General features: G+C 38.4%; 1 protein-coding gene across 14 annotated transcripts in view; it reads left to right on the top strand.

Moving 5' to 3' along the window:
• DYNC1I1 (dynein cytoplasmic 1 intermediate chain 1) overlaps positions 1-21581 on the top strand; it is a 318746-nt gene that overhangs the window by 271477 nt on the left and 25688 nt on the right. For 4 of the 14 annotated variants that reach the window (XM_074035478.1, XM_074035476.1, XM_015447270.4 and 1 more), the window contains one exon: positions 4266-4913. The exons of the other annotated variants lie outside the window; for them this stretch is intronic. In XM_074035478.1, the coding sequence (XP_073891579.1) occupies positions 4266-4382 (117 nt within the window). In that variant the 3' untranslated portion in view covers positions 4383-4913. Of the gene's footprint in view, positions 1-4265; positions 4914-21581 lie in introns of those variants that run through there. 14 annotated transcript variants of the gene reach the window in all.

Below are 21581 nucleotides of genomic sequence, written 5' to 3'. Positions count from 1 at the left end.
CGAATATATCTTGATATTTTAGACATTGTATAATCTTTCCTAGCAGTTAACATGCATCTCAGTCCTCTAATCTTTTAACAGTGACTGCTCTGATAATAAAATTTTCTAAGTGACTGGAGAATTATGTCTTTGCACAAATTAGAAAGATAATCTTCAATTTTCAAGCAACTACTGTGAGATCAATAAATATCACCTATTTCACTTTTACATCCTCTGCCGGGGTTAAAATATAAGATGGCTGTCTTAGCTGATTGTTTTCCCTGTTAGCTACTAGAAAAGGACGATAATTTGAATTTTATGAATAAAAAAGACAAGAAACAATTTTTCCTAAGGAAAAACATTAGTTATTACTTTTCAAATATCTTCATTAAAATGATTATGTATTACAATAAATGTTAAGTATGGTTATATTATAAATAATACAATGATTTAAAAAACACTTTTATCTCTTGAATCACAGTGAGTATGAAACTGGGATAGAATTGCCATCCTTTCCCTGTAAGACTATGAGCTCCTTGAGAGTAAGTCCCTGTGTTTTTTGTCTGCATCCCATTAACTGGCATAGTGCTTGGGACCTGGTAGGCACTGAGTAAATCACTGAGTTAATACATGAATAAATAAATGCCGGTTTTTAAAAAGATGTACATTGAAAGTATACTATAGCAAATATTTAGTTAGCAGTGGTTTTGAGCAGTAAAATTCATAGCCATAATTTAGAAATATAATAATTAGAAAACTGAGGTTAAGCTTTAAAAATCCTACTAGGAAATATTTAAGAAACTATAATATTGAAAAAAGAAAGCAGAAGTTTGAAGGAGATTTAGTTAGGTAAAGGGAGAAAGGAAAGGGCATTCAAGCAGAATGAACAGAGTATGCAAAAACAGACACATGAGATAGTTGGTACTCTCTAGCTGTGTGAACTTAGAAAAGTTACTTAACCTCTCTGTGCTGCAGTTTAGTCATCTCCAAAATGGGGATTAAAATACCTCCTATTTCATAAAGTTCTTGTGAAGATTAAATGACTGAATAATTGTAAAGATGTTAAACCATGCTAAGCATAGAGTAAGAATATTAAAGAAGTAGCAATAATAATAATTACTATTATTACTGTTAAATATCATGGTAATTGTTACTGTTATTTTGATGCTAAAATGCTTTAGTGAGACTGGAGCAGTGGGTACAAGGTGACTGGAAGAGAATAATGAAAGGACAGCTCTGGGGACAAAATGGGATCAGATGACAAAAGGCAAAAAGTCAGCCTTGTGATGCCATGCGATGGGTGTAGACTTTCTTCTGAAGATGACAAAGGTGATAGCTTATGTGAAAGTAGGGCCACATCACCTCTTGCCTGATGTCATGTAGAGTGAAGGTGGGCAGGAAGGGCATCTCACCTTCCCCTCAGTATTTTGAACAGCAGTGATAGTGTAATGTTCTACTTCTGATGACTGCTCTATCAAATTACCAGCAGTATTTGTGTTCCAGAGGAGCCCCTGGATACATCCCATGCATTCCCTCCTATCTCCACAGTAGTTGCTTGGATTATGAATGCACACTCTCACAATTCCACCTCATAAAATGACAGCAACTTGATTGACCGGAGTATTAACTTTTGCAATCCTTCACGAGACTGCCCTTCCCAATTCACTACATCTAAGTTTTCAGACGAAGTCCAATTATGATTACAGTAGTCATAATAATAATTGTAGCTGCATTTAACTGAATAATCACATGTGATGGCATTATGCCACTGATGTCACATAATTTTAAGTGTGTTTCTGTAAATACACTGCCACATGACCTCATCTGGAATGGATCACTGCAGAATTATCTCATCTGGCCTTTCTGCTAGCTTTATGTTTAGTGGCTTGTATATTTTATCTTCAGTTTGGCTTTTCTTTTTATCAACTTATAATTGTTTTTAAATTTGGAGGCAAAATATATATTCCCTTCCTCATGCTTCTTGGCTCCAACAAACTCCTGTCACTAGTACTTCTAATCCTCACCCAAAACCCCATTAGTCTTTTCACACCTGCTCTCCGAAGCCCTGACTTCTCAAAAGGAATTTAAATGTGGCAAGACAAAAAGACAGAGGTACTTTCATTTGTCTTAGATCTAAGAAAAGTATATGTAGGCATATCTTAGTATATTTAATATTTCTTTTATGATATCTATGTATTTCTTTACCTTGTTTCACAATTTAGTGCATACTTACACTTTTTTAAGAATAGGATATTCCTTTGTTCATCTTTATCCTGTGTCTAACTATGTTAATTTGCTAGTATTACACACAATGTGGAATGAGTAGAATTTGCCCATTAGAAGTAATTACTACTTTATCAACATGGGACAAAAAATATTGGAAGATTATTCTCATTCTTCTGGTACTTTGTAAAGAATAGATATAATAAGCATTTTGTAGTGGAAAAATAAATATAATTAATTCTTGAAGGCTTTTCTTTTTTATTATACTTCTGGGATACCTGTTCTGGGATACATGTGCAGAACGTGCAGGTTTGTTACATAGATGCCATAGTTTTGTTATATACACATGCCGTGGTGGTTTGCTGCACCCATCAGCCCGTCATCTACATTAGATATTTCTCCTAATGCTATCCCTCCCCTAGACCCTCACCCTGCGACAGACCCTGGGGTGTGATGTTCCCCTCTCTGTGTCCATATGTTCTCGTTGTTTAGCTTCCACTTATGAGTGAGAACATGCAGTGTTTGGTTTTCTGTTCCTATGTTAGTGTGCTAAGAATGATAGTTTCCAGCTTCATCTATGTCCCTGAAAAGGAAATGAACTCATCCTATTTTATGGCTGCATAGTATTCCATGGTGTATATGTGCCACTTTTTCTTTATACAGTCTATCATTGATGGACATTTGGGTCGGTTCCAAGTCTTTGCTATTGTAAATAGTGCTGCAATAAACATACGTGTGCATGTGTCTTATAGTAGAATGATTTATAATCCTTTGGGTATATACCCAGTAATGGGATCGCTGGGTCAAATGGTATTTCTGGTTCTAGATCCTTGAGGAATCGCCACACTGTCTTCCACAATGGTTGAACTAATTTACACTCCCACCAACAGTGTAAAAGCGTTCCTATTTCTCCACATCCTCTCCAGCATCTGTTGTTTCCTGACTTTAATGATCTCCATTCTGACTGGCTTGAGATGGTATCTCATTGTGGTTTTGATTTGCATTTCTCTAATGACCAGTGATGATGAGCTTTTTTTCATGTTTGTTGGGCCCATAAATGTCTTCTTTTGAGACGTGTCTGTTTATATCCTTTGCCTACTTTTTGATGGGGTTGTTTTTTTCTTGTAAATTTGTTTAAGAGCCTTGTAGATTCTGGATATTAGCCCTTTGCCAGATGGATTGATTACAAAAATTTTCTCACATTCTGTAGGTTGCCTCTTCACTTTGATGATAGTTTCTTTTGCTGTGCAGAAGCTCTTTAGTTTCATTAGATCTCATTTGTCAATTTTGGCTTTTGTTGCCATTGCTTTTGGTGTTTTAGTCATGAATTATTTGCCCATGCCTATGTCCTGAATGGTATTGCCTAGGGTTTTCTTCTAGGGTTTTTATGGTTTTAGATCTCATGTTTAAATCTTTACCATCTTGAGTTAATTTTTGTATACATTGTAAGGAAAGGGTCCAGTTTCAGTTTTCTGCATATGGCTAGCTAGTTTTCCCAACACCAGTTATTAAATATGGGCCCAGGGAGGGGAACATCACACACCGGGGTCTGTCGGGGGCTTGGGGATTAGACGAGGGAGAGCATTAGGAGAAATACCTAATGTAGATGGTGGGTTGGTGGGTGCAGCAAACCACCATGGCACATGTATACCTATGTAACAAACCTGCATGTTCTGCACATGTATCCCAGAATTTAGAGTATAATAAAAAAGAATAGTTTTCAAAAAATAATTATATTTATTTTTCCACTACAAAATTCTTATTGTATTTATTCTTTACAAAGTACCAGAAGAATGAGAATAATCTTCCAATATGTTTTGTCCCATGTTGATAATAAAGTAGTAATTACTTCTAATGGGAAAATCCTACTCATTCCATATTGTGTGTAATACTAGCAAACTAATATATTTAGACACAGGATAAAGATGAACAAAGCAATATCCTATTCCAAAAAAGAAAAAAGTGTAAGTATGCACTAAATTGTGAAACAAGGTAATGAAATACATAGATGTAAAAGAAATATTGAAATATACTAAGAAAAAAACTCTTCTTTTTCTTTCCAGAGTGAAGTAACTGGCCCTCCCATAAATTCTAGGGAACCAGGCCTCAGTGTTTATTACTGGAAATGCACCAGCTTTGTGGAAGTTTCTGGAAAGGAATGTTGTGGAATTGGCGATTGAGTGAAATAGCTTTCTCTCCTGTCCCCTGGTTCACTGACTTGAACTAAGCCCAAGGCAAAAGTAAGAGGAGGTCTCTTATAATCTGTCAACTTCCTTCTCACTTAGGACCTTCCTTAAGGATTAAAAACTTAACTTTTAAACCAGAGTTCCCCTTTACCTCTCTGCCAGACCCAACTACATTAAGGGATTTGACGGGTCACCAATCCAGGAGGGTTATGCATGAGACACTTGGCTTCTACCCACCTGTGGAATTTAATTTATGCCTGGTTGGTTTGACTTTTTTTTCCCTCAATCACCCTCCTTTAACAAAGGCCAGTCAATGAGCTGAGTTTTGCTGTCTTCTGCTATTAGGACCATTTTCTTAAGATAGCAATCCACAGACCATCACAATGAAGTGTGTTTGTGTCTATGAGTGTGTGCCTATGTGTGATATTCTTTCTTTTTTTTTTCTCACAATATTTTATGTTTATCTTGATCTGTAATAAATTAAAGTGGTCATGCTTTTCTCTAAGGATGACCTCCTCCAGCTCCAACCAAGAAAGTCTATTTATTGGGAAAATAGTTCTTAGCAGAGAAAGACTATATCTTCTTTATCAAGTTTGTGACAAAATTATTACCAGTTTCTCTGAGGTAGGTCTCTCCCCATACTCATTCTTCCTACATAATCCTCTTAGATAATCTACCCAAAATATACTTTTCATTATGCCATTTCCTTATACTACAACATACAGTAGTGTGTATTCTATGGAACTGTAACAGGCATTTCTCAAGGGCAGGAATTCTATGATTTACTCTCTCTATATATATTATATATTATATGCATATCCCATATGCATATAGTATATTTACTATATATAGTGTGTGTATGTGTGTGTGTATATATATATATACACACATATATATATGCAGAAAGTTAAAGTCAACAAACATCTTTAGTAGGGAGGTCTTTTTAAATTTATTCTTCACGAATGAGCTGCATATATGGCATGTGAAGATTATCAGAGTGACCTAAATGCAGCATACTGAAAGAACAGTAGTCCTGAAAAACATAACTCTGGAAACTAACTGATAATTGCATTGCTTGCTTTCTTAATCATTTCAAACACCTCCACCTGCATTTCATGGTTCTTCACACTTTTAGACAGGTGTCTAACCATTGGTCTCCTAAACTAGACACATAAAGGTCCAGGGGCAGCTGAAGTTACTGGAGAAGTGTGTGGTGCTCCTGGGTGTAGGAACTCCAGGGAAAATTAAATAAATTGTTAAACAAGGTGTCCTTAACTTGAACCCCTTAAAGTTTCTGAGTTTTAACTGGAACCGGAGAGATCAGAAGTTGAGGAGTATGAGGAAAGTATTTGAACTTCTGGGAACGGGTGTGCTCAGTCTCTGAGAGTCAGAATCCTTGAAACTGGGCCTTTTCTAAGTCTGAGTTCTAATGAAGATTCCAGTTTTCACAGTAGAAGTTAAAGAAAAAAAGGTCTAGAAAGGAGTGATTTAGAGATCCTTCTAGGCCTATATTTTTCCCATCTTATATTAATTGTAATTGGTTGGGTCAGTTAGAATTTGGTCTATTAAATAAAATGGTTTAATATTTTGAACTGTCCACCTATTCTTACATGTCATTTAGTGGTGCACTCAGATGCCTAAATTATCTACCAGGTTTTTTATGGCTCAATAATGCAACACTCCTATAGTCAGAAAACGATTATCATAATTTTAATCAGCACCAGAAAATTTAATACCTAAATGCAATGTAAATATTTTTATTGTATTTATGTGTTAATTGTTTCCCTCTTTTCCACTAAACTATAGCTTCCTAAGGTCAGCGATCATATTTTACATCTATCCTTTACTCTCCATAGCTCTCAGTCAGGGTTCTAAATGATTAATATGTCATTTAGGCTGATTGTCTTATTGATCAATTACATATCAATTAAATTAAGCTACCAGCAGTCATATTTCTGGCAACAATTATAGGACAGGGTAATCTCTGAGGTTTTATATTTATTGTGAATTTATTTCCATCCTCATTTGGACACCCTAGTGACTGAAACACAACTGACTCCTATGGACCTACAAAAACACCTCAGTCCATTCCTTATTGATGTCTCTGATTACTCCGTTCTCCATTTATCACCTTTTTTTCTTACTCCATTGATCTTTCCTCTTCTGTCCAATCAAATGTACAGTGTTCACATACCAACCAACATGTTATCATTACAAAACATGCAAGAATAACAGTGCAAATGTAATTGACATTCTGCCATGAAGTAAAAGCAAATATTGCCTTCTCTATCCTTCTGGTCAAAAGAATACTAGATTTGTTAGATTTTATCAATTATTTATTCATTAAAGCAGCATTCATGGAGAATGTAATGTGTTTTTAAATTCATGCTTTGTGTTTTTAACTTTGATAAGAATAGAAACGTGACACGATCTCTGGTGCCAACAGGTTCATAGCCTACATCTTACTACTAAAACTTGTATCAATAGAACTCCTTTTAAAAGAAATGTTTTTGGCCACCTTTAGTATTGCCTGAAGTTAGTTTCATTATAATGTAACTTAAATACATCTAGACAAAGAACAAGTTATACATTCCTTATACTTATTCATTCAATACATGACCATTTATTGAGAGCTTACTATAGTTCAGGTACTGGGAATATCACAGTGACAAGGGCAGACAAAACCCTCATGACTTCACAAACTGTTTATTCTGGTGGGAAGAAACAGTGTGGAAACCAAAGAAACAAATATAGTTAATTCTCTTTTTTCACCCAAGCTGGGGTGCAGCAGTGTGATCTCAGCTCACTGCAACCTCCGCCTCCTGGGTTCAAGCGATCTCCTGCCTCAGCATACCGAAGCAGGAGGTTGCAGGCATGTGCTACCATGCCTGGCTAATTTTTTTTTTTTTTTTTTAATGGAGACAGGGTTTCACCATGTTGGCCAGGCTGGTCTGGAACCCCTGACCTCAGGTGATCCACCCCCCTTGACCTCTCAAAGTGCTAGGATTACAGGGGTAAGCCACCACACACGGCCAGTTAATTCTTGTTATATACAACAGTTGTATTCTATAAAGTTGCCACAAACGCTAAATTGACAAATACTAAATGAACCATTGCTTCTGAGGGAGATACTGGATTTGGTTCCTATGAGCTTCTGGTTACAACATTTTCATCAACCTATGAATACATGATCTTCTTGGATGTGTGATTCTGTTGAAAGACACTTGATTTAATATGTATTGTTGGTTCATTGACATTGGGATCCTTAGCCAGTAGCTCATGCCTGAAGGAAGCTTGTTTAACACATGTATTTTTCCAGTAGGGCACATCACAGCCTTCTGGCACGTAGGAACACTAGACAGCACTTCAGCACTATGCTTGGGGCCATTCTAAACAGCGAAATCAGAAAAAAAAATGCAAAAACCATGGCACCAAATAGACTACAACAACAACAAAAAAGATATTTGTTTACAATATGAGAGCTGAAACAAGAAAGGAGTGTAGTCTTATTCTGTCTCAGCTGGGAACAGGTATATCAGGGGACTCAAATTTTTTGCCACTCTTTGCTTATTCATGAAGGATCTAGGAATATTTATTTTGGGGTTACAAATAAATTTCAGAAAGTAGGAGAATTTGCAACCATGGAATCCATGAAAAATGAGGAATGATTGCGTATAATAAATATCGGATAGTAATGAATGCTGCCAAAAAAATGAAACAGATCTGGAGACTGATGGGGATTTGGGAGAACTATTTGAAGTGGGTGACTAGGACAGTCTGCCCTGAGAAGGGGAACTTTCATAGATATGAATCTTGAAAAGTAGTTATCCCTGTGAAGATGGAGGACAGAGGGAGCGAGTGTGAAAGTCTGTGAATCAGGAGCAAGCTTGACTTGGCTTGTGTGAGGAACAGGACAGAGGTCTTCATGCTTGCAACAACAACAACAAAAAACTGAACCGACAGAAGATGAGCTTGGAAAGCTGATCGGGGTGAGATAATGTGTGGTCTTTTTGGTCTACTAAGTGGTTTAGACTCTGTTCTAAAGGGCAATGAGAAGCCACTGAGGGGTTTAAAATATATTTGAGCTATAGCTTATTAGATAATTTTACAGCCCTCCCCCAAAGTTTACAAATCAAATTTACCCCCAAACAATACCATGTAAATGAATCACATTAACTTAATGTGACAAGTGATGCTTCACTGAAACTAAAGTTCTGTTCACAGTGTGACTATCGGGCTGACTTCCCTGGTGCAGGTTCTTCCCAGTTCAGCGGCCTTCGTGACCCTGTGTGGGTGACGGCTCCAAGAACCACCCTCCTGTGGCACAAATCCATCATTACATATTCATGGTTCCTGGGTGTAGTCTCTTCCCCCAAGTCTGTCACGACTGTAGCAAAGACACTCCAGCAGGCCTGGAGTCCTACATACGTGGTTATAAGGCAGCAGGAAGCAGGCGATCCCTAGCATGGTTTTTTGACTCTCACCTAAAGGAAAACATAAAATAAATGTTTCCATTAGAGAACTCATAGATACCCCACGATCCCTCAAGAAGGAAACCCACATCCCTGCAAATTGTTTGAAAACCTTGCTCTCACAGAGGATTATTAGGGCAGTGAAAGTATTCTGTAGGATGCTGTAATGGTGGATACGTGTCATGATAAATATGTCCAAACCTATAGAATGTACCATACCAAGTGTGAACGCTGATGGGAACTATGGAGTCTGGATGACAATGATGTGTCAGTGTGGATCCATCAGCTGTAACAAATGCACCTCTCTGGTAGGAGATATTTACAATGGGGGAGGCTGTGCATGTGTGGGGGAAAGGAGTATATGGGAAATCTCTGTATACTTTCTATTTAATTTTACTGCGAACCTAAAACTGCTCTTAAAAATGAAGTCTAAAAAAAAAAAAAAACCCTTGCTGTACATGCAAAACTAAATGACACTTCAGTAATGAAGGAAGAGTATATTTAAAAACTATAACACCATAAGACAGACAACAAGGCAGCCCCAAAATGGAACACCGGAAAAGAAGTCAGAAAACCATGGCTGAGGCCTGGAGAAAAGGAGACATTCCTGTGTGTTCTGTCAGTGTTTGAGAGGGGATTGCGGGGTGAGGGAGGACTCTATCTGGATGGCGAGATCAGACCCTTTGCGAGGAGAGAGCATAGTACATTCTCTAAGAGCAGAAAGCAGCATGAACAAAGGCTTGGAGACCAGAATGTATTCAGTGTATGGAGGAGACGGTGAATGCAGCCGACTGGCTGGAGCAGAGGGTTTTAATTAAGGAGCGACGGGGAAAACACACTTGGAACGCCTGGTCCTGCCATTTCAGCACGAATCTGCCCAGTGGGATCAGATGGTGGTATTCATAGCCCTGGACTGTCTTGTTACAGTGCTGGCTATGGGATCTGTAGCATGGAGGTACTTTCTCAATGTAGCTATTTGTACTGAGCCTGTCACTAGCTCGGTGAGAGGTGGAAATTACTTGACAGTCTCTCCGGGCTCTCACCCATCCAAAGCGTGAGAGAGAGTGGGGAGTGTCAGAGTGGGTGGGCGGTGGGGAAAGTGAATTCTTAAGAACTAGAGCTTTCAGTGAAGGAGAATAAAGGGCATGAGGAGGCTTACCCAGAGTTGGGCGGCAGTCATGCCAGGCAAGCAGGCCCCCACAGTGGAATCTCTGAACCCTCACACTTCCCAATAGTGAGCCCTTCAGTCCCAGAGTGCTCGATTTGGTATGGAAAAAGAGTCTCTCTCTCTCTCTCTCTCTCTCTCTCTCTCTCTCTCACACACACACACACACACACACACACACAAACACACACACACACACACAAACACACACACACACACACACACAAACACACACACACACACACCAATTTATCAAAAATCACTTTGGAATTTTAAATCTCAGCTGATGACCTTTCTCAGAATAAAAAAGTCGCATTTTCGTTCTATGGGTTCCCTATTAAATTGCCAATGTAGACTATTTGGCATGTGCAGTTCACCCATTTAAACCCATTTGACTTTGTAAGGCGGGGCGATAACATTTTGGATTTCATTTTTGTTTGTCCTATAAGAGTCTTGAGCTTTAGCCAAAAACCCAGGCCTTGGATGAGTGTGCTTTAGACCTCACTTTTTGTCACGAAGCCAAGTGGACTTGGGAGAGAGGGTGGAGCGGTCTGTTGAGACATGATTTTTAGTTTTGCCCTTCGCCTCTGGAGCCAGGGCCCTGGCCCACGTCCAGCGGCACAAAGAGATGATGGTATTTTCTAGGGAATTTTAAGGAGCACAAACCTAAAGTAAAGTCAGGTGGTTTCAAGTCTGCACTGAATTTTTCATGTTAAGGATTTATCATGATTTGGGTTTTCAGCAGAGCTGTATTTTAAATGATGAAGGGAGCTGTATTCCTGTATTCTTCTGGAGACAGGCATGTTTTGGTTGTTTGCTAATGACCTCTGGTTTTGCTTATGGAGAGTTTTGTTAACAAATGGAAATTTAGCAAAATAGAATATTTTCTTTCTTTTGTTTTTTTTTTTTCTTTTTCTTTTTTTCTAAACAATGGGAACCTTCGCAGTAAACTGTCAAAACCAGGCTATGGATATTGGTTATTGTAGCATCATTAGTACTGTGTAAAGATAAGTTAGTCACTTTGGCAATCACACATATTCTTCTGATCTTCTGTCTTTGCTCTTAAACAGAGCCTTCGCCTTGCTGTTTGATAGATCCTATTGTTAAGAGAAGAGAACTGCAGAAGTGTATTCAAAAATTCTTCATAATTTTTCCAACCTCAGGAACCTATTCAACAGTAATTAGCCTTGAAGGCAGCTGATTAAGGACACCCCAGTAGGGGGCTGCTCTTGAGTTTAAAGGTTAACACCAAGCTCTGTGTGAGAGAGTTTCAGCTTTAGGACTCCGGTCAAGTTCTGCCTACTCTAGCCTGCTTGCTTGCCTTGTCTTTTCGTACTCTCTCTCCCAACTCACTCCCCATCTCACCCTGTAGCCACCATTTCTAAAATAAAAAGAAGTCTGCAGAGGATGACAAAATTAAGCCAAATGAAACTTTAAACTCCAATGCAGAAGACTTCTGTCTCAGGAAAAAGTAGCTGTCTTCAAGGCAAAACTGACTGACTGGATTGAACTGAATTATAATTTCTGGTTCAAGCTGAGTTGTGTCCCTGGAGTGGTTTGACCTGTTCGTATTAGCTTTCCACTGTCCATCCATATTTGTCCCGGTGGTATCAAGAACATCACAGAACTATGGGTATGACTTAAAGCTAAGTTGAAAAGAGGCTCTGCTGTCTTCAGAAAGGGGAATTTGTGTGTGTGTGTGTGTGTGTGTGTGTGTGTGTGTGTGTGTGTGTGTGTATATATTTTTTTTCTTTCATTACAGGCAGCCTGCCTTCTTCAATGGAGTCACAGTATAGCTGATGGTTGAGCCATAGTCATTGATTGCAAAGGGATGTGTTTAGGAAGGAGAGAAATAGCTGCTCAGAAATTGCCTTCTGTCTCTCTCAAATTGCACTGTTGGGGGAATTACGTAAGTGCAGAATTGTGGGGAAGTGTGCCCATGTAGGTGTGCATTAGAGGCCAAGAGGGAAAAAAGAGTCTGCCTTCTCTTCTCCTTTGAGAGTTACGTTTGTTGGTTAGGGCTGCCGTAACAAACTACCACAACCTGGTTTAAACAACAGAAATGCATCCTCTCAAAGTTCTGGAGGCTAGAAGTTCAAGATCAAGGTGTCATCAGGGTTGGTTTCCTCTGAAGCCTCTCGTTTTGATTTGTAGGTGGCTGCCTTCTCCCTGTGTCTTCACATGGGCTTCCCTCTGTACACATTTGTGTCCTAATCTCCTCTTTTTATAAGGACACCAGTCATACTGGATTATTGCCCACCCATACAACCTCATTGAATCTTAATTACTTCTTTAAAGACCTTACCTCCACAGTCTCATATTCCAAGGTACTGGGATTAGGATATCACCATATGAATTTGGTGATGAAGGGAGAGGGCAATAAGTCCACCCATAAGAGCTAAAGATATTTCATAATCACAATTGACTCTTGGTTATGGACAAATAACGAGTTAACCATAATGAACTTTCTATAAGTCTTTTTCACTACCACCACTTCCTAATCCTAGTACTGAAGGGCTCCAGTCTCTCCAAGGCTGAATCCCAGAGGCAACAGAACCTTAGGGGACCCATGGATGTTGAGGGAAAGTAGCGGGAACGTTGATGCAATGTGGTTAGCATGAGAGGTGGCTTGGCTGATACTGAATACAGAGACCGATGATCACCATCTTCAGAATACATTTACTGACTGGTGCAGGGTATTTAGTTGCCCTGTGGTGCTGGTTTGGATTCAGGTTTCTTTAGAGTCAGTGCTTGTTTCCAGGCATCATTGTTCTTCTCCAGACAAAACATATCAGAATATTTCATGGAAAGATATATTCCTCTCTCTCTCTCTCTCTCTCTCCCTCTCTCTCTCTCAGTGTCTCTCCAATTGAAATTTGTGTGTTTCAGGTACATACTGATGCTTTAAGTCAAAGGATAAGTTTATTTGTTTTTAATGAGATAAAATTAATCACACATTTAGTTTCCATTGCTTTGTCCCTGTGATCCACAGGATATTTCTGGCTAGATTTCCTACTATCCAACTCACTAGCGGCCTGCGTTTCATTACTATTTTTCATATAGCTTTCTTGCTCAGAAGCAGTTTCCTGATCTTTTCCCATGGTGTTCAAACATGCTGAAATCTTTGCCATGACTGGGCAGCAACTGTGACTTTCATCAGAGGTTAGATCTCAAGGTACCAAAGTAAGGGGAAGTAACATGCTGGAAGCACAATAGTTAACCCAAGGAGGATACCAAATCAAAAATCGATTTGAGAAAGTAGAGGTTCATTCCTGGGGAGTCTAGGAAAGCCCAAGCCCAGAGTATCAGAGAAAGGCTGAAGGCTCTGTTTACAGGTGTCAGGCAGAAATAGGACTGAACTCAAGGCTGCATTCACCACCTAATTACAGTCCATCTTATCTGCCTTCCATTTGCCAGACTGTACGCCAAAGTGCTTGAGACACAAAACCAGGTAAGAAATGGTCCAAAAAATCAAGGATGGTATATCTAAATGGACAGTGGGTGGTCCCTAGACACACACTCATGTAGTAGTATTATGATCTGCTTAGATATTAGTGGTTGATGGTTACATGGGTCAGATTAAAATATCACAAACATGGCCTAAAATTTGGATTAGCTTGCAAACCACTTGAAGAATCAGCGTGCATCCACACGGACCATTGCCACATTTCCCAACCACCCTCAACCAACCATATCAATCTTCCAACACTTCTCTGTTCAAGGCCATCAACGAGTTCCTAATTGCTACATGCAATGGTTTTTTGGTATCACCCACCCCTCATTCCCGCAGCTCTCTCTAGCCCACTTATGTTCCCCTGCTTTGTCTAGGTCCTCTCCACTGGTTCTGTCTCTTCTACTGTCTCAGCACAAATGTTCAAAATTTCCTCCATAGTCCTTCTCCTCCATCCTGCCCACTCTTTTCTTTTTTTCTTTTTGAAACAGGGCCTCTCTCTGTGGCCTAGGCTGGAGTTCAGTGGTATAATCACAGCTCACTGCAGTCTCTATCTCCAGGATTCAGTTGATCCTCCCACCTCAGCCTTCCAAATAGCTGGGACTACAGGTGTTCATCACCACACCTGGCTAAATTTTTGGTTTGTTTGTTTGTTTGTTTGTTTTGTACAGACAGGGTTTCGCCATGTTGCCCAGGCTGGTCTCAAACTCCTTGGCTCAAGCAATCTGCCTGCTTTGGTCTCCTAAAGTGCTGAGATTACAGGCGTGAGCCACCATGCCGAGCATCCCGGCTCTTTCCTCTCCCACAGCACCTCCTGTGACTGATTCTTTAGTGTGCACTTCAAGCCCACCCTCTCTTTCAACTTCAGACCTACACTTCCACTGTCAGCTTAACCTGAGTGTCTCCACCAGAGGCTCAAACGCACTGTGTTTAAAATACAGATCAGATCTTCCTCTGTTTCTCCATTTTTTCTATTTTCTACTCATTTAATGGTATTCATCATTCAGTTGACTGCACTAGAAAAGCCGAAAACACTCTCGTGAATGTTAAACATCTCTGAATCTGTTTAGCACATAGCACATTTATTAATGCACATTTAATACATTAATAGGTAATTGCAGCAAAAAGTCTTAACTACATACCCAAGACTTTTCATAACACACCCCACTTTTCCCCTACCCAAACCAAAATTATTTTGTTTTCATTATTTCTTAGGATAAATCCTCAGAGTTCACTCAGGCTGTGCCCACCTCTCACCTTTATATCCGTCTGGGAATAACATACTGACTTAGCCAGGTTTTTGCATGTTTTGCTTTCCTCTTCTTGACTGTTTTCCTTACCATCTGTCAAAGTCTACGTATCTTTCAAGGCAGGTCCCCTCACCTGCCCTAGATAATACCGTCCTTGACCACATCAGACCCTGGTAACACCAACACACCACTACCGCCCCCAATCTTCACATTCCTCTGGCACCTAACATCTGTACCACAGAATTTAGCACCTGGCTACATACTTGTTCTCTTTCTTTGGTATAAACAAGGCAGAGAGCCAGTCTGTTTTCCAGTGATTCACAGACATGGTAGATTCCTCCCAGAGTTGTTCCCAGAATTGTGTCTTTGAGAGGGAATTTGTATTCTTCCTTTCTTCAGATGGTAAAAATCCGGGTACCTCCTTGTGATATGATGTGTTTTCCCTTTTGTCTTAATTATCAGGAAATTTAGAGCTGTTTCAGAACCATATTGTAATAATCAGCTTATCTCAGGATCCTGGTAATAGCTATGTATTCTACCTGCCTTCTTTAGAACTCTGTTGTGTGTTTGTTCTTAATTTTGCAGTATATTTAACTTGTAAGACTCCATAAATCCTTTTAGAACAAAGTAAGAAAACAGATCCCCAAATAAGCAATATTCTTCTCTTATTATATCATAATTTTCATTCTCTTACCTGGATTGTTTGTGCTTGAGAACAAAATCAGATCTTGTATTTCTTTTGATTACCCAAAGTAGAAAGCATATGTTAGGTCCTTAATAAATCATTGCTGAAATATGTGCTTTGTTAAAGTAAGTTGGATTATTTTAAATTGAGACAGAAACATCTCCTAAAATGACATCATTCTAACAAAGGAACCTTAGCGTGTTTTATTTCTGCTAACGGCAGGAGAAATAAACATCTTCTGATATTTTGAACATATTGGTAAATGTTCAAAATATCAGAAGAAAAACATGATAAAAATAAAAAGTTGAAGTTTTAGCTATCACCGGCATCTAGACATAAGACTTGAAACAGGCAAGAGGATTAACAAAATCAATAGTTTACTGCCAGTAACACTTACCAGATAACAGAGTGCATTTTTTCCCCCGCAACCCCAAAGCCCTGCTGGCTGCCTTTCTAATAAACACAATGTTCAGGTGGTGTCTGACTTATTTTTTTTTCTTCCCTTATCCCCATTTTCACTCCCCCTTCCTAACATAAGATGGCAAACATTAAAATTGGCTTTCAATAAAACTACCTGTGCCAGTCATCAAATTCTTTTCTTTCTTTCCTTTTTTTTTTTTTTTTTTTTTTTTTTTTGATTTCTTCTTAAAGCTCACCCAGGGAGAATCGTTTGACTTTGAAAGAAACCACAAGAATGTAATCAAAGTCACCTCCAGACTTGGCCTGTGTTCATACTTCCTGTCCTTTTACCTCCACCTCTACCCTACCCACCCACAAACATTCATACATTCATCCACCAACACGTACCTATGGCTGTTACATATGTATGCAGACTTGTGAATAATTCATAAAAGTACACACTTTTGAGACTTGAAATTTATTCAGCTGACTGGGCTTTACCATTGTCCAACAAGTAGGGACTTAGTGAGTCCTTTCTTTTGCTCCTTTAACCAGAGTGGAAATGTTTTCCTTTTCATTGTAATGATATACTAAACGAGTTGCCTTCCCCAACCTCCTCCTCCTAAGTAATAACATTGTGGAGAGAGCGCACACACTTAGAGAGAAAGAAAGAGAGAATGAGAATAACAAATACAACTATCTACATAATTATGAGATCAAAGATGTCCCCACCCCACCTTTCTGCTCTAATCTACATTTTAGTCTAATGTTGGAAGATAAATTAAAACTCATCTTTATCCCCAAAGTAGCCATTTTTGTACCAAACCAATGTGGGTCCATCTTGACCAGCCTCCTGTGACCTGAACCTTGCAAATTGTGCAGGACCCATAATTAATACTAGACTATTTTTCCACTGCCACTTCCAGCATCCTGAATCACCTCACCTCACATTTAGAGCATATTTGTTTCTTGAACAGAAATTGATTTCCATTTGGCTTTAGTGAAACAGAATAAGGTAAACAAATCTGCTGCAAAGCAGGAAGCATATTAAATATATTTTACATTTGAACAAAATATGTTGAACTTCTGCTATTTGTGATTCTCCATGCTGGTTCTCTCCACCATTAAAATAAATACAAGTAATATCTGTACTCATATTAGATATAATGTAAAATACATAACGTTTAGCAATGGGAGATGTGGGAGTGCAGAGCTACATAAAAAACCTCTCTTTGACTCTTTGAAAATGTGTCCTTTATATATATGGTCTATTATTGATGCAAGAAATAGAATTAAACATTTAGATAATTTTACCATTAGATTTTATTAGACCTGTTTGATAGCATAAATCTGGGCACTTTGGTATATATTTCTTGAAAAACATAAAATCTGTTTAAATGTCATGTTTACTAAATGTAGCAAGATCACTAATGTCAGATTAGCTTTGGAAATTAGAAAATGTTAACCTGAGCATGTGAGAAATAAATATGAAGGGGGAATCAAAGTGTAATCCATGGATCTGAGTTTATATCTGAAATGTTTACGCCTTTCTTTAAGAATTGTGTGTGTGGGCCAGGCGTGGTGGCTCACGCCTGTAATCCCAGCACTTTGGGAGGCCAAGGTGGGCAGGGATTGAGACCATCCTGGCTAACATGGTGAAACCCTGTCTCTACTAAAAATACAAAAAAAAATTAGCCGGGCATGGTGGCGGGCGCCTGTAGTCCCAGCTACCCGGGAGGCTGAGGCAGGAGAATGGTGTGATCCTGGGAGGCGGAGCTTGCAGTGAGCTGAGATCGTGCCACTGCACTACCAGCCTGGGTGACAGAGCGAGACTCTGTCTCAAAAAAAAAAAAAAAAAAAAAAAAAGAATTGTGTGTGTATATGTATATATGTATATTTAATTTATTTATATACGTGAAATGGGTTGTTAGCCAGATGTTAGAGTAAAATGTTGGCAGTTTAAGGGCAAGAGTGAAAATATTTTGCTACTTAACTTACCCACTACTAAAATGTGTTTGCACAATTTGACATTGAATAAGTAATAAATAAACAAAATAAGTCAAGCCTGCATATTCTACTTTATTTGCTCATTCTTCTAAGTTTTCAAGGCTTCAAGGTGCTGATACAACCACATGTCTAGCTGCCTCTAGGTCCAGTCCATCCTCAGCCCTGTACACCCTCCTAATCCTTAATACCAGTGTCCACCTTTTCCCTCCAGCCTCCTAATGCAGTCTCTAATCAACCTGGCCATCACAGATATATAGAATGCTTCTTTGTCTAAATAATACCATGTTGGACATGAAACCACTCAGCCATGGTAAAAATAGAGTTGGAGCAAAGCAACCAAAGAGGGGCTCTTTTGAACCTGCTTGCCTCCTTTACTGCCACATGATCTTTCAGAGAGAAAGACTATCAGTCCAGAATGAGAATAGCAATCCAGAGAACAGCTGCCTCAATTTTGCTAATGAGCCAGCTTGGCTGAACCTGGTTTTGGAGACATAGTGACTCTCTCTGCCCTCCTCGACTGAAATAAGCAAGAAACCAGAATGCCAGTGGAGCCATAGCCGTTGAAATGGCTGTAAGAGGTAATTCAAAAGAGCATCCTTCCTTGCTTCCTGTTTTCACAATGGTTCTATATAGATTTGTGCTATTAAAACACCAGTTTTGAATGAGAACCTTGGGTGGAGCTGATATTCATGAAAATCATGCCAGTGAGGGAAACACTCCTTTTATGAATTAAGCAAAGCTTGTAGCTTTTTTCCATGGCTTTAAACACTCAATACTAGTCAAAACCTGTGAATATGTATACATTCTTTTATATGGATAATTAGCTTCTTTATTGGTGGCGCCTCCTGGATTAGGAGGATTCTTCCATGCAAATAAGCAGTAGAGAGGAGCAGTGCAACAAAGAACACCTTTCATGTGGCTTCAGAACTTATTTAGCAAAACTTCTACATTTGTAGAGAAGTAAATGCTAAATTCCTGAATTTCTATAACCTTCTTTCAAATCGTTCCATATTAACTAATTCAGATTAAAGTCCTTGCATATTTTTGGTTAATGCACACAAAAAACAAATAGACCACCATACATAGTCTGTTGAGAATAGTTCACCAAAATTGTTTATGTCCAGTTTTGAATTTCTGACCATGATACAAACAGGTAAAGATACCATTTAGAGATCATAGTATTGTTTGAATATTAGCCACAGAAGTTAAGATAAATATAGGATACTTTGTGCATTAGAAGGATCTCAAATTAAGTTGCAAATAAGGTTTTCCAGTGATAGTACCAAATTCATAACATCTCCCTTGGTCCAAAAGAGTTGGTTTTTTGGTTTGGTTTGTGAGTTTTGGTTTACTTGTTTGTTTAAGCACTTTCTTTTTATGGTGGAAGCCTCCATTTTTGTGTGAGCCTGAAGTTTTGGGGTCCTTTGGTGGTTTTTTAAAAGTGATATTGTGGTCTCACATTTTAATGTTTCCTGGAAGAAGTAGCTAGCTATTTATTTTAATTACTTCACAGGAACCCACATGACAATTTTTGAAGGACATTTTCTTATTACTCATTGTTTATTATTTTGGTCATCATTTTTCCCAACAGGATATAGTTTTTAAGGTAAGATTCCATGAGTTTTCCTTTTACTTCAGAATTTATAACTTATAAATTTTACTTTTAGTTTCTGCACCTTTCCCCACCAACCCACATGGTGCCCCCTACCACACTACCCACCCAAAAGATATTTTCATGGTTTGGGTCACTTAGAGACAAATGCAACCTCAAGAACCACAATATTTGGAGGTGTTAGGAGACATTTTAACACAAATCTTCCTATTCACCAGCCTTCAAAGCACTAAATCCTGTTGGGATGCCTAGAGGCACCTGATAAGAGAAAAGTAAATAATACAGAGGAAAACAACCATTATATTCTCTAGATTTAACTTTGGCACATATCTGACATAGATCAGAAATAGAAACTCACCTCTTGTGAAATCATTTTGTTTAATCGATCAGAAAAAATCTGCCAGTCTATTCATTTTCAGACATATATTTATAAAACTAAAGCTCAATCTAGAGATCAAGTCTTATTGTAAAACATTGATAAATGTTGTGAGTTTCATTTTTTAAACAGATTTCACTACTTGCCACTCTTATGTGAATTTAATATTTTTATTCCTTCTCTAATTGATCAAATAAGAAGTTTATTACTAATTCCATAATTTTAACTTTTTCATTGAACACCACCCTGGTGCATTTTATATGTATGTTTTCATGAAATACAGAGTAAGAAAAAAATCACTGTGATATGAACTCCACAAAACATAAAGGAAGATGGCTTTAATGATAATAGTTACCTTTGGAAAATATTTTTACATACTTTTTTTTCCATTCTATCCTTACCGCAGGGTAACAAAGCACATAATAAAGCAGTTATAGAATCACAAAGCTAATAGGAGCCCTTGAGGTCAGTAGCTCCAGCTTTCCATCATAAGATGAGAAAAGTAAAATCCAAGGATGTTAAGTTAAATTTCCCAAGGTCTGTAGTTTTCCACTGTCTCCCATTACCTTTTCTGCTCCATGCTACCTTTGCTGCTCCCTTCTTTCAGATAATATAATTATAGTCCCTCACCCAGAGTCATACAAACCTTCAGTGAACTGGACCCCAAGTCCTTGCTTTCTAACATCATTTTTTTCCACTCTCCAGTGCATAGCCTGCTGTTCATCTCTGCTGTGTAAAGGACCATTCCTATCCTATTTCTAGCTTTCAGGAGAAAAATATTCCTGTTCATCTCACAAGATGCTAAAGACTCCTGCAAATATATGGATAACATCCTCAGGATCATTAACAACAGACTCAGGAAATGAAATAAGCATCTGACTGCATTATTCTTAAACTGTGTCTACAAGTTACATAGTATGTGCTTAGTAAATATTGGTTGAATTGAATGGAAGAGTAAAAAAATAGAGGTAACAGGTCTTTTTTTTTTTTTTTTTTTTTTTTTTATAAGGACTGAAGTTCATTGCTATGTTTTGTAGAAGGACCATATAGTCCCAGTAAATAGAGGATATGCTTAACAACTAGGAAAACCTGAGAACCAAATCCACCTTTACCACTTAACAACCTTTGTGGCCTTGGGAAAGTTACTAACTTTCCTGAACTGTAATTTTCCTTTCTGTAAATACCGTCTACTTTACAGAGATTTTATGCGGATTAAATTAGACAATGTACATATAGAGTCAGGCACACAACAAACACCCAACAATTTACCCTCCCTTGCCCTTCATGTCTGCCTGGGAGGTGACCAGTAGCTTGCTTCTCTGCTCTGTTTGAGTCAGAGTATTAAAATCAAGCTGGGTTGTGCCTGGATACTTTACCATTATTGTAACAGCCCTGGAAGCACAAGGTGCCACAGCTTTATTTCATTGGCATGTACCACACGTCCAGTAGGCCGTGTAACAGTGTAGTTTTCCTTTTCCCCTTTAACAGTTTGCTGATACTGAACATGGCATAGAAAAGGAAACACAGGTGAAGGGGGTTTTTTTCTAGTGAAATTTGATTGTTTTGAAAAACGTTTTTTACAGTAACTTGCTGTGGAACAATATTTCATTTGCTAAATGGCCTTGAGAATTTTGTAGAGTAAATCTTTAAAATCATGAAGCTTCTGTAGCTTTCATATGTACAAATAGTATTATAAGATTCATTCTCAAAAGTATTGGTCAAATTTGCCCCCATCATCTCCAACCTTTTCAAAACTTGTAGTATTCTAAAATAAGT

This window comes from Macaca fascicularis, chromosome 3, assembly GCF_037993035.2.
Source record: "Macaca fascicularis isolate 582-1 chromosome 3, T2T-MFA8v1.1".
In the NCBI taxonomy this organism is placed as follows: domain Eukaryota; kingdom Metazoa; phylum Chordata; class Mammalia; order Primates; family Cercopithecidae; genus Macaca; species Macaca fascicularis.
The sequence above is the reverse complement of the archived record's forward strand: the minus strand, read 5'-3'. Positions and strand labels throughout refer to the sequence as shown.